We start from the raw sequence: 11,951 nt of genomic DNA on the forward strand, positions 1-11,951 counted from the left end.
CTTTGAGAGGTAGTGTCTTCCAAGAATTTTCTAAGATTTTGCCTTCCTTCTGGGAAACACTCACATTCTTATGCAACATGAAACATCAAAACTGATTAGCAAGCAATTCCATTGTGCCAACTGTCAGGTTGGTCTTAACTCTACCACAGTTAACAGTCAACTGGTTTCATTTTGCCAAACAGAGTTCTTAACCGAGTCACAGGAAGTGTATGTTTTATTTGAGCTATCCAGAGTAACTAAAACAATAAGACATATTTACATTCACATTTTCCCATACTAAACAGACATTTGTCTCATTTTGATTCTGTAAACATAACCTATTAATTTTCTTTTTGAGGCTTGTTGATCCAAACTTCCAAACAATGTACTTGTTTGTAATGACCGTATTCTGATTGGCTGATGAGTCCACACTACAACTTGTAAGTACTAGCCCTGTGCTCAAGAACCAAGTGCTATTTTGTCCTTTCCACAATATTGAAGAATAAAAATGCAAAAAAATCAACCACCGCATTTTATGAAAATGTCTACACAAGATAAAACTATTTACCTGCAGGATTATCAGGCTGTGTGTAATCAAATGTATTCTCATCATTCCTGTAAACATTGAGTGACTTTGCCTAAATGATGAAAAATATGAAAATTACACTAAGATACTGGTGTCCTCATGCATGAGAGTCTAATAAAATTATGTCCCAAATCAAACAGGACATAATTTGGCAGGGAATTTGTATATCATAAGTGATGTGTTTAGGATGGACTTCTTCTCAAATTTAAATTAGCTGGGTGCTGTATATAAAATACTGCACAGCAAGGTATCTGCATATAATCTGGTGTAGGAAAACCCAAGCCTGGCTTAGGTACCAAGAGCAGCCAGAAATAAAGTGCTTATTGACAGCTTCGCAGAGACACTAGCCTGCAGTCCACTGAAGAGTTTTGACGTTTTATACAACACAGCAGATCCTAGCAAGTCCTCATCTCGGACTCCATTTCTGAGAAGATGTGACTTCCTGATGATGACTACCTTTTCAAATCATTCCATGAAATGATAGTCTCCCCCAGAGTCATTATATAAGGCATCAAAACAATCACACTTTAATTGCGGCCAGCGTAACTTGCATGGTGCCCCATATACTAATGGCTGTGAAGGAGATTAAAGAAAAGAACTGCTTAACCCTTACATAATACTAACAAAGAGCCCAGTCACACAAATTTGTAAAATCATTCTTCAAAAGAAAGTACTTACTTGTTTCAAACCAAAAGAGATTCCCAGGAGGCAGTGCAGCCCAGTAGTAAGGGCGGTTGCCTTGAAACCTGGGGATCCCAGGTTCAAGAAACATTCTGACCACTCATTGAATTTGTTCCAGGTAGGCCCTGGTTCAATTTCCTGGCTGCACTTGTAAATAGCCAACTGGTTTGCCTCTGGCCAGTTGGGATTCTTAAAGTTGTTCTGTTCAATGCTCGCAGATATTAGCTAATAGCTACTCTCAAAATCTGACGGTAAATAATAATTTTATTTTTATTTATATAATTTTTATATTTTTCCCTTTAATGGGTAGTATCATCAGTTTCATACAGAGTGAAAAAATGCCATTCTTCATCATACCTTTGAGAACTCAATCTTCAGAGTGTTGCAGCCTGTGTAAATGTCAGCACCGTTTAAGCTTTCTTTGGCCTGTATTGCTTGCTCTACAGAGGCAAATCTGTCAGGGAATGTTTGTTAAGGTATCTTACCTCATTGACTCCCAGGAGTGGGTCTTAATACATTTTACTGATCTGTCCAGCCTTCTCAAAATCGGCCGGTCGACGGCTCAATGAGCCGCCTCCTCAGAGAGCTTGACCGTCTCCTTCCAGTCAGAAAATGTCAGTCACAATACATTTTAGCGCGAACGTGAAGTCACTGGAGATATTCTAAAAGCTTGAAAGAAGTTTGTTTGACGTACAAATTTGTGTCCACAATATTTGTTTGCCTCGCGCACATGAAATGTTTATTTAACTAGCATTCCAGTATTTCTTATCAGACTCCAAGCAAGTGTCAATTCCATATGTAAAAGTTCGTCACTTGAAATCCACCAGATTGCACTAAATTGCATTTGTGAAAGTCTAAATTTGAAAAAATCCCTAGGGGAGCATGCCCCGAGACCCCCCTAGAAGCTTGCGTCCTTTGGGCACTCGCTTGGGTGCCTTTAGCACCAAACCGTCTTTACCTTCCTTATGACCTGCTCCCGAAAAATATTTTGAGAAGGCTGTCTGTCTAACGTCAGATGATTTTACTTGTCAATGGGGTTGGTTCAGGAGTCAATGGGTTAATAAAAAACAGGTAAGGATACACTTTTAAGTCAAAAGCACAAAAAATGTTAAACATAATCCTATGGAGGGCTTGTAATAGCAGGTAAATCCACAAAAACCCATAAAAATCACATGCGAAACCTAGAAATTTTACCAAACATATGTTGGTACAACACATTTGAAAACTTACTGGTACTTGTCCATGGGGGGTGGTCCTTGCCTGCTACCAGAGGACTTTTTCCTTTTCCATTCGCTAGATGTCAAAAGCAACCTCTGCCATAGGTTGAAACTCACTGTGTTGAGCATGCACGGCTGTTACCTGACGACCAAATCCTCATGTGATACTTCATGTTGTTTGGGCTCACTTAACAACAATGGAATTACTGTAAAGGAATGTGCTGGACACAGTGGACTCAAGTCACAGCCAGCAAACATAATTATAATAGGGCATGCAGTTTGAAGAGTGTCGTCCGAGCTTGTGGATGGCGGTTCAATCAAAGAGAGTTTCGACCCATGGCAGAGCTCTCTTTCCTGTACTCTTCAGTTACCAGCGAAGGCAAAAGAAAATAAAACCTCTGCTAGCAATGTGATAACCCATTGACTCCTACAAGTGAGACTCAATAGATTTTACTTTAATACCAGAAGATTTTACTTGTCCATGGGGAGCGGTTTAAGAGTCGATAAACTTGTCATTATTTTTCTTTGCGGGTTTTCTTATTTTTGTCAGAAAGGATACTCGATCATTGCTTGTAATCCACTTTTTCTGAAGATCACAATCTTCAAAACACGGCCTTGTTTACAGAATATTGTATGAAGAATGTCCTGGAAATATCAAAATAATTAGCAAAGCTTCCTGTAATATTGTTCCAGTTAAAAAAAAAAAACTGAACGTATATTTTTGCTGTAGAGATGAAGTATTCTTAGCTTTTTTTTCTGGGTGGTCCAAAAACAGCCAAGAGTGCACAATAATTATGGCTGGCCACTTTCATTGCATTGGGATTATGGAATACATAGAGGCCAAGTACAGTACCATGCAAAAGTAAGTTAGCAGTCTCGACTCGATCCTCGCGAATTGAGGATCGAGGATCAAGTCGAGGATCAAGACTCGATTCACTCGAAATCAAATTCGAACCTCGACACTCGATTCTCGGAAAATCACCGATGGGAAACATAGGGGCCAAGTATTATCTACTTTTTTGCGTTCTCTTTCTACAGAACTGTACATGCATTGTGAATTTTTTTCTTAATGATTAATGCTATTTTCAGTTTGGTCATTATACTTTTAGTCATAAAACAGTCAAGCAACTTAGAGAGCAAGCTATTACAGTGTGGACTTTGCACTTAGGCCAGACAACAACAGCTACATGTATAACTCTGTTTCCATTTCTTCCTGAATAGCGTTTGGATTTTCTATATCCCAAGGAATGAACTTTGTGAGATAAGACCTGTACATGCAAACTTATATTCTTCTTCTTCTTTATATCCTTGAAGACTTGAGGTCCTAACCATTTAATTAAATAATTTTGCAGATATGATTACAAAGGCAGCACTATGTGTCCTCAGTCCAAACAGAGTTGGACCCACAACCCCTCTTGCCATACTTCAAAGCTCAATCAAGTAAGTCAATCAGATGGCAATACCCATAGAGTGCTCGAAGTTGTATTAAATGCTAATTGGCTTCTCTGTACATGTATCACTTTCGACCTGTGTCAGTAGATTCTCAAAGACATGAAGAGAACAAGGGTCTTGCTACAACTACATTTCTTATTAATATTACTCACAGTTGTCACTGGGTATTGAGGATTTATAATGCAAATCAGCAGAATCCTGGACGGGGGATTTTCTACTTGAACATGGAGGTTTCTATTGAAAGAGTAATTAAAAATAATTTAGTATTGGCAGAAAATGTCATTAATTTTATTCGGGTCCAAATCCAGATGTTGCTAATCAGTCACTTCAGTTTTTGACTGCTATTGGCATTCTCAATACAGTTTGACATGAATGATGAATAAAAAACTACTGTATGTGCTATAAATGTGTGTTAGATGAGAATAGATAAGTGTAAACAAGGTGCACTGAATGTCCACTGATCATCTTGTCTTTTTTTTTTGCCTGTGTTTCTTTGTTAAAATCAATATATGGATTTATAATGATGAGGCTCGTGTTGATGGAACCACTGAAAAGTGTGTGTTATTTCTAAATCACTCAATTTTTTAGCTGTTCTTTTCTAGTAAACTATTCGCAGTTTTCGTTCTCTGACAAAGTTGATTTTTAAGTCAAGAAAGTCGTGTCAAAATTCATTTTTTGGTTTGGTCATATAATGCATCACCAAATCTTCTTGACAATGTTTCTTGAGAATGATTCTTTAAAAGTTAAAAAAAATTATACAATACATACTTTGATATTGACTTGCTTTTGGAATAATTAAAGTAACAAGGTCGGCCACATAGAATAATTTTCTCTTCATTTCCACTCTAAAAAGACAAATCAAAATAAGAAGCTATTGTAAGAGCAGATTATGGTTAAGAACAACCATTTCCCTCTGTTCGCAAGTACCACTTCTATATAGGATTTAAGCATTAAGAGATCCTTTGGAAGACAACCCAAAGTTTCCCTTTAAGTTGTTGTTACATATTCAAACTTTTCGCTGAAACGTATGTACAATGGATCTGCAAAACAAATTTCAGCAGGCAATGCACCGTGTAACATTAAAGGTCAAAAAGTGTTCGGGAACTACTAGATTCCCACAAAACAAGTCAATACTACATGTAGTTCCATGGTCCACTTACTGATTGGCCTATGCAGTGGCGAAAAAAGACTGAGCAAGACCAGTTTCTCAAAGAGGTGTTACATGGTGAAACTCTTATTTTTATCACCACTGCAATGTTGCGAGAAGTAAAAAAAACTTGTCTCGCAACGAGACTTTAGAAAGCTGTGTGGGTTCTCTGCTCCCACAGCTTTTCTCCAGGTTCTCTGGTTTCCTCCCTTAGCAAAAACCAGCATACAGCTGATTCCAGCTGACTGTTAGTCTCTCTTTTGCCCTAAATCACTGAATCGAACACTTCAAAATGGCTGAAACTGCAGGTTGCAAATACCGCGGGCATTCGACCCACAGTTTCAACTATTCTAGAACAAAGGAGAGACTGCTTGCAGTCTAGCTGGCTGTAACAAGGAAGGATTACGTTTTTGCAAATGTTGGCCATGTAGCTCAGTCAGTAGAGCAGCGGTGATCTAACCCGAAGGTTTACAGTTTTTCTCTGTCCTTTTGTGGGTCCACTTCCATCAGTAGGGCTAACACTCACATGGTTCATATGGGGTAGAAACTTAGCACTTCACACTACACTCTAATCAGTTTAGCTGGCTGTAAGCTGTGCTCAAAGGTCATACATGTATATGAACCACATAGCGGCAGCAAGAGGCAGCATAGTATTCCGATCAACCTTCTTGAGCTTCTGTACTTGCGATGGCAATTAGCGAGAGTATCGCGATCTTCTTATAGTTTTGCCTATGCGCGAGCCGTCAATATTTCGTGGTATTGCCGTCTCACTTTTGCCGCCTGTGATTGGTTCTAATGTTGAAATTGACGTTGTTGCCCTGAATTGGGTTGCTGACATACGCGAACAAATACGTTTAGCAGGTAGAAAGAATTGAAATTTCGATCAGGCACGGGTTGATTAGTTTACAGTTTTATTTATCCTTATAAATGATGGATCGCGATACAAAACAAATTGCGAATTTGAGACGGCAATACCACATTATATTGACAGCGTTGGGAGAAAATATATTCCGTATTGGGCTCTGTCACTTTGCGACTCCGCCCAATACAGAATATATTTTCTCCCAAATAGCCGTCAACATAATGTGGTTTGCCATCTCAAAATCGCAATTTGTTTTTATAGTTATCATTAATTATTATTGTTATTGTCATATAAGCGAATTGGGAAAGAAACTATTTTCACACAATTTCCGGTTGTCACTAGCTAAGCGACCTGAAGAACTGCTGGTGAAAACACCGCCAATATACAGCACAATTAGTTGTTGGAAAACATCTCCACTGCCATCCATATTATCTTAGGTGGGGGCAGATGTAGTGAAAACTACATTGTATTACTACAGCTGTAGTTATTATAAAACAGTCTACTTTAAAACCCCGGATGTCTTTATTAACCATACTTTTACTTTTACTTTACTTTATTCGCCACAATTCATGGAGTGGCAGGGGAGAGGAACAGAACTTTTCGTCCCAATTGACACCTAACCCCTACATGTATATCCATAGATCAGACCACAACACCGGGAACTCCACGCCTTACTCTTCTCGAATAGTGTGTGGGTTCTTTAACGTCCCACAGACTTTATATATACCCAAGGGTTGTGGGATGGGAACTCCGGCTTATCGTCCTTATCCGAGAAGACTTGAAAGTCCAACCATTTGCAGATGGCGTTACAAAGGCAGCACTTTCTCCGCCACCGGTGCGCGGTTAATAATAGTTTAGCCTTCAGAAAATAAAGTATGTACACATGTAACAGCAGGTGAGTAAACCTTACATCTGTGTATTCCATGACAGCTTTTGCAGATTCAATGTCCTAAAAATTGATTCAAAATAACATTTAAATGTTGGAAGACAAGAACATTACTTTTTACTTGGAGCAACTACATTGTACAGAATACAGGGCCACATTCGAGACCTATAGTACCATGCAAAAGTACTTTATTTACCCGTGTATAAGTCGACCCCCCATTTTTTATGACATAAAAAGCAATTTCTTAATTGTTCGAAATGATCGAGTTCCTGAAATTTCAAGGTAAGCTGTTATTTTCGGATTTTTGTAGTCGAATAATTTCATTTTGTCAACCATTATGTCCAGCTTCATAAGTTCAGTTTTGAATTCGCACGTGTTGCGTGACATGACCTGAGCTGTTTTCTATGTGAGACAATCGGCGACACTTTTGATCTGCCGCCAGAGATAATAAAACATTTCAGTCAAAGTTCAGTTTGTTGCATGCTTTCCAAGTGAATTTCAAGCATTAGTTCGCTTATCGTGAGTGAAATGACAGAGAATCCAAAGGCAAAGTATGTTATATTTTTGTTTTGTGCGACCCTGTTGATATTAATTCCGGGCGTGCACGTGTCATCGTCTCGGTTCTTGTTTTGCACGTAACTTGTCTGTTTTGCAAATTATGCAACTTTTCTTCAGGGTTAGTGTTAAAATTAACGTGTTAAACATAAAACTTGAATGTATTCAATCGCTTGGTTATTAACATTGACCATGGCGAAGTTATGGCCGCATGGGCCGACGATGAACTGTGTATCGATCGCTTACATTTGTTTACGGGCAACCCTAAAACCAGGAATCCGGAATCCGGAATCCGGAATCACAGTTCTAGAGTAAAAGCTATCCTAAACATTCATAAAAGCTAACCTTAAGCCTAAGGTTAGCTTTTATGAATGTTTAGGATAGTTTTTACTCTCTGTATTGGTAAAACAATGACCTGTGATTCTGGATTCCGGATTCCGGATTCCTGGTTTTAGGGTTGCCCTTTGTTTACTCTTTTGTTCCTAAATTACACCTCAAAGTGTAGTTAAAATAAATGATGCTCTTTTACGGAAAATTGAGATTCAGTTCTGTTTTTTTTTTTTTTGCTGTGGAGATCTAGATCATTTATCAACTGGAGCCAACAGTTCCTACAGCATACGGATTCGATTCCTCGAGACGTTTTCAATGTGATCGATGGAGCTTTGACAGCCCATACATTTTGATCGATGAATCAACAGGCACAACAGTTTCAAAGAAATTAATCATTTTAAGTACATATTGGTTGGGAGGGATAAGACTTTATTTTTTTGCAATTAGAAATCTGAAAGGGTACTGCAGCAGCAATTACAGGAAGGACACTTGAACCGTGAACACTTGACATTTTTGTGTACATTGTTTTTTTGGAGGAGGAAGAAATACATGTAAAGGCTCTTCTTATGATGTATAGTGTTACATGTATAGCATTTTGTAAGAGTAAGGACGAGCCCACATTCTATAGTCACTGAAAAAATGTACAAAAAAATATCAAGTGTTCATGGTTCGAGTGTCCTCACTGTAAGAGGCAATAGATCGCAATTATTAATTCTTGAATATTAATTAGCTGGACCCCCAAAATTTTGCAATGGACCCCCAAATTTGAAAACCTGGATACATCTCTGTGGAAGTATTGGCCCTTTGGCTCAGCAGTGGATGAAAGAACAAGTCTTATAAATATTGGGGTCTCTTATACTGGTGGCTTGTTTGGCTCGGCACTGGATGGCAAATGAACTAAACGAGCCAGCTAATCAGTCTCTAGATGTGGCCCTGAATTCTGTGGCTTAATGGTGCCATACAATAGGGATCTGATGTACTTTTTACCATGCATTTATCATGCCCTCTTTCCCTTCTCACCTCAAACTCTACCAACGCTTGTCGCATTTTTGGCATCATTGTTACACAGCTGAAAAGCAACAAACATTTTTCAAAGAATGCCAAGAACACAGTGGCTGGGTATTCTGCAGTTACTCCATTTCTCTAAACTGCAAAATACCCAGCAACTCATTCGCATAATATGAATGACATGTATTGTAATATAATTGCCTTGATCGTTCTTCTTCCTGATCAATGCATGTATTTCAAAGACGACAATAGACGAGTTCACGGTAGGCCTTGCGCACGATGTTGCTTATCACTGTGATATTCTATGATTTACTCAAGTTTGGTTATGTTTTATTGTCCACAGATGCCCACTTAGTTTGTGATTAGTCCAAATGTGTGTTGACAGAAGACAAAACTTTTGGTATTTTCAAGCGAAAGGCACATTAATTTTACCAGCGCGAAGGGAGACTTAAATTAATTTTTAAAAACACTCACAAATCCGCACTTACGGCGTAACAAACAAGTTGATCGTGCCTTTCGTGCCCTTTGAACAGGGAATCCAAATATCGTGCATTTCGTGCCTTGTTCTCGTTCACCGATCGTGCCTATGGAGTCTTGTTATCGTTCCATGATTTCGTGCTTTTCGTGCCTTCGTTTGTACATCGTTCCTTTCGTGCCTTAATTTGCCTATTTCATACATCGAGCCCTTTATCGTTCCTTTCGTGCCCAGATTTTTCGCGCGAAAGCCGTCGCGTTTATAACATTTGCTGTAACTCCCATTTGATGTCAAAAAAAAAAAAGACAAAAATAAAAGTAATGAATGGAAAATCATGTCTCAGTATTTTCTTTTGGTAATCCCATTGAACAGTTATACAATCTGCGTTTCCTTGCACGACGCCGCAAATGCAGTAAGTACTCGTAGTATAAAAGGATGAACACTGTCAAACAGAAAGAGTCGCCGCAAGATCAACAAGTTCGCACGAGGTGAGTTTTGTCCCTGTCTTCGCTTTAAAAGAAAACTTCTCACTTACTTTGCTTAACTATTTGCTAAACTTCATTTAATATGATAAAGATGAGCTGAGATTGTTTCTGCAAAGCAACTTTTGGAAAGCCAATTTAGCGCTTATCGGAAATTTAATCTCGGCTGCAACAGGCAATCAAAATTATGGTTGGATTGTTATAATCTTTTCTCGCAAACCTCGATTGGCATTTAGTGTGCTTTCGATTGGGAAATCCGGATTTAAATCTTAAAATCTGGATCTTTTGACGTCTTTAATCTACAGAACGGTCGATTTGTAAATTACGGCGGATTCTCGGGTAACTCAACGATCAATTCGCCCGACACTTGATATAATGATATCGCTGGCAATAATTCAGACAAAGAAACAAGAGGTCCAATGGTAAACAAACAGCCCAACAGAACACAATTTTCATGAATGTCTTCTCGAACGTTTCTTGTATCAGCCCGGTTCCGGTTTTGGGCGCGATTGAGTATTTCTTTGGTCACGTAAGCCTACGAGCGCAGGTTATGGTCACGTGGGCACGAAAGGATCGGGCACGATGGGCACGACAGCTGAGAACGATAAGGCACTATTTGCTCTTAAGGAACGAAAAATGGAACGCATTTGACGAAGTGGGAACGATAGGAACGATAAGAACGGGAACGAAAGGCATCATGTAGACCACAAAGATGAATTTTTTGGGTGGTAAGTCAGCGTGACATTGTAAACAAGACCTTTTATCTTTAACCCTGCTTTGAAGAGAAAAGAACTGACTCGTAACGGTAAACACGATCTATGTGCATGGATTTTTTGCCACGATCTTGGTCTGTTTTTCTTTTAATACGAAAATTAAGAGGATTAAGTCTGGAGCGTTTTTCACTAAGCAGAGGGAAATTTTTGAACCTGGCTTTTTGCGGACTCTGATCTCGATTGCCCGGGTGCTCGGCAATAAACAACCATCATTTACAGATTGCACATACTTTCTACAATATTTTCCCAAAATTTTACGACCCTAACCTTATTATAAGCGCCAAAATTGAGAGTTTTCTAATGTCACTCAAAATGTTACGCGAGTGGTAACCAACATCATGCGCAAGGCCGGTATTGATTGCATCATGGGTAATCAGGGCAACATGGTGGGAAATTCAAAGGTTTGTATGGAAATTCAAAGCAAAATATACTGTGCATGACTCTACTTTAAAAACTTTTGCCTTCATAACCTTTGAACACTTTATTTTAGGGTGCATAATTACAGTAAAAAAACTGTACTCTCCCTTATGACCCTATTAAACTAAATACCAATAACTAAAATATTAAATTAATAAATTACTCAAATACTAAAATATTAACGTATTAAACTACGAAATACGAAATACTAAAATACTAATTGAGAAGTAGTTAAATACTATAAAACTAGAAACTAAAAATGTCACCATATAAGCTAAAAAACTCTGTCAATGCTAAAGGTGTCAGGCGTAAATTTGCACATTACTAAATCAAAGTAACTTCTTCTGAATTTTTCTGCACTCGAAAAACAGACAAAGTCAAACCAAACAAAGAAGTTCATGTTCACAACTGAGATGAACTAGAGTTGGTATCCTTTCTTTGGAATTCCTAAATATTGCTTTTTTGTCTCCATACATTCTCTGGAATTTTGTGCCTTTGGAATTACAGGAAATGTATGGCAAAAACTCTCTTTAATAAATAATTTATACAAAAGCCATTCTCTCCAAATTTATTCTGCCGCCCCTTTGAGCGCATATCTTCTGTTTTGGAAAATAATAAAACCCAAAATGCATGTCAAACGTGAACTCGTCTATACGTAGTTGTCGGGAACAATAAAAAACCAGACCAGTAGCAATTAAAATGAAACTTGAACGAATAAGTAACCTCATTTGGATGAATTCCGTGATATAACGTGCGTAAACTGACCTGATTGTGCCAAAAGAAGAAAGGGCATGCAACAAATCTTGTTCACGAGCTTCGTCTGCTACACCGCGTACATGAATTACCGCTGATGGTTGTTGGAAGTGTGGATTTCCAGGACCAACATTTTCATACGAAGTCTGTTCGTAGCCTTCGACATCTCTTGGCTCCACTTTCTGGCGTTTAAAGTCACCAGTTTCGTATTCATACCCACTTTCGGCATCTAGAGCACGCTTGCCCAACATCATATTATCCGCCATCTTCTTTTCTTCTTACCCAGAATTCTCCTCTGTCGAAATTCTGAATCCGCGACAGATCAGCGGTTAAATGTTGGCGGTCGTT

The 11,951-nt window shown here is 38.6% G+C and overlaps 1 protein-coding gene across 1 annotated transcript in view; it reads right to left on the reverse strand.

Annotated features, from left to right (window-relative positions):
• Nucleotides 1-11,900, reverse strand: part of LOC137979275 (heterogeneous nuclear ribonucleoprotein L-like) — a 25,275-nt gene extending 13,375 nt beyond the window's left edge. Inside the window, exons 1-8 of the mRNA XM_068826499.1 lie at nt 11,616-11,900; nt 8,716-8,764; nt 6,835-6,873; nt 4,684-4,760; nt 4,068-4,149; nt 3,023-3,108; nt 1,604-1,700; nt 548-617 (exon numbers count right to left, since the gene is read on the reverse strand). Of these exons, the coding sequence (XP_068682600.1) occupies nt 548-617; nt 1,604-1,700; nt 3,023-3,108; nt 4,068-4,149; nt 4,684-4,760; nt 6,835-6,873; nt 8,716-8,764; nt 11,616-11,869 (754 nt within the window). The 5' untranslated portion in view covers nt 11,870-11,900. The remainder of the gene's footprint in view (nt 1-547; nt 618-1,603; nt 1,701-3,022; nt 3,109-4,067; nt 4,150-4,683; nt 4,761-6,834; nt 6,874-8,715; nt 8,765-11,615) is intronic.
• Between the last annotated feature and the right edge of the window lie 51 nt (nt 11,901-11,951).

This window comes from Montipora foliosa, chromosome 12, assembly GCF_036669935.1.
Source record: "Montipora foliosa isolate CH-2021 chromosome 12, ASM3666993v2, whole genome shotgun sequence".
In the NCBI taxonomy this organism is placed as follows: Eukaryota; Metazoa; Cnidaria; class Anthozoa; order Scleractinia; family Acroporidae; genus Montipora; species Montipora foliosa.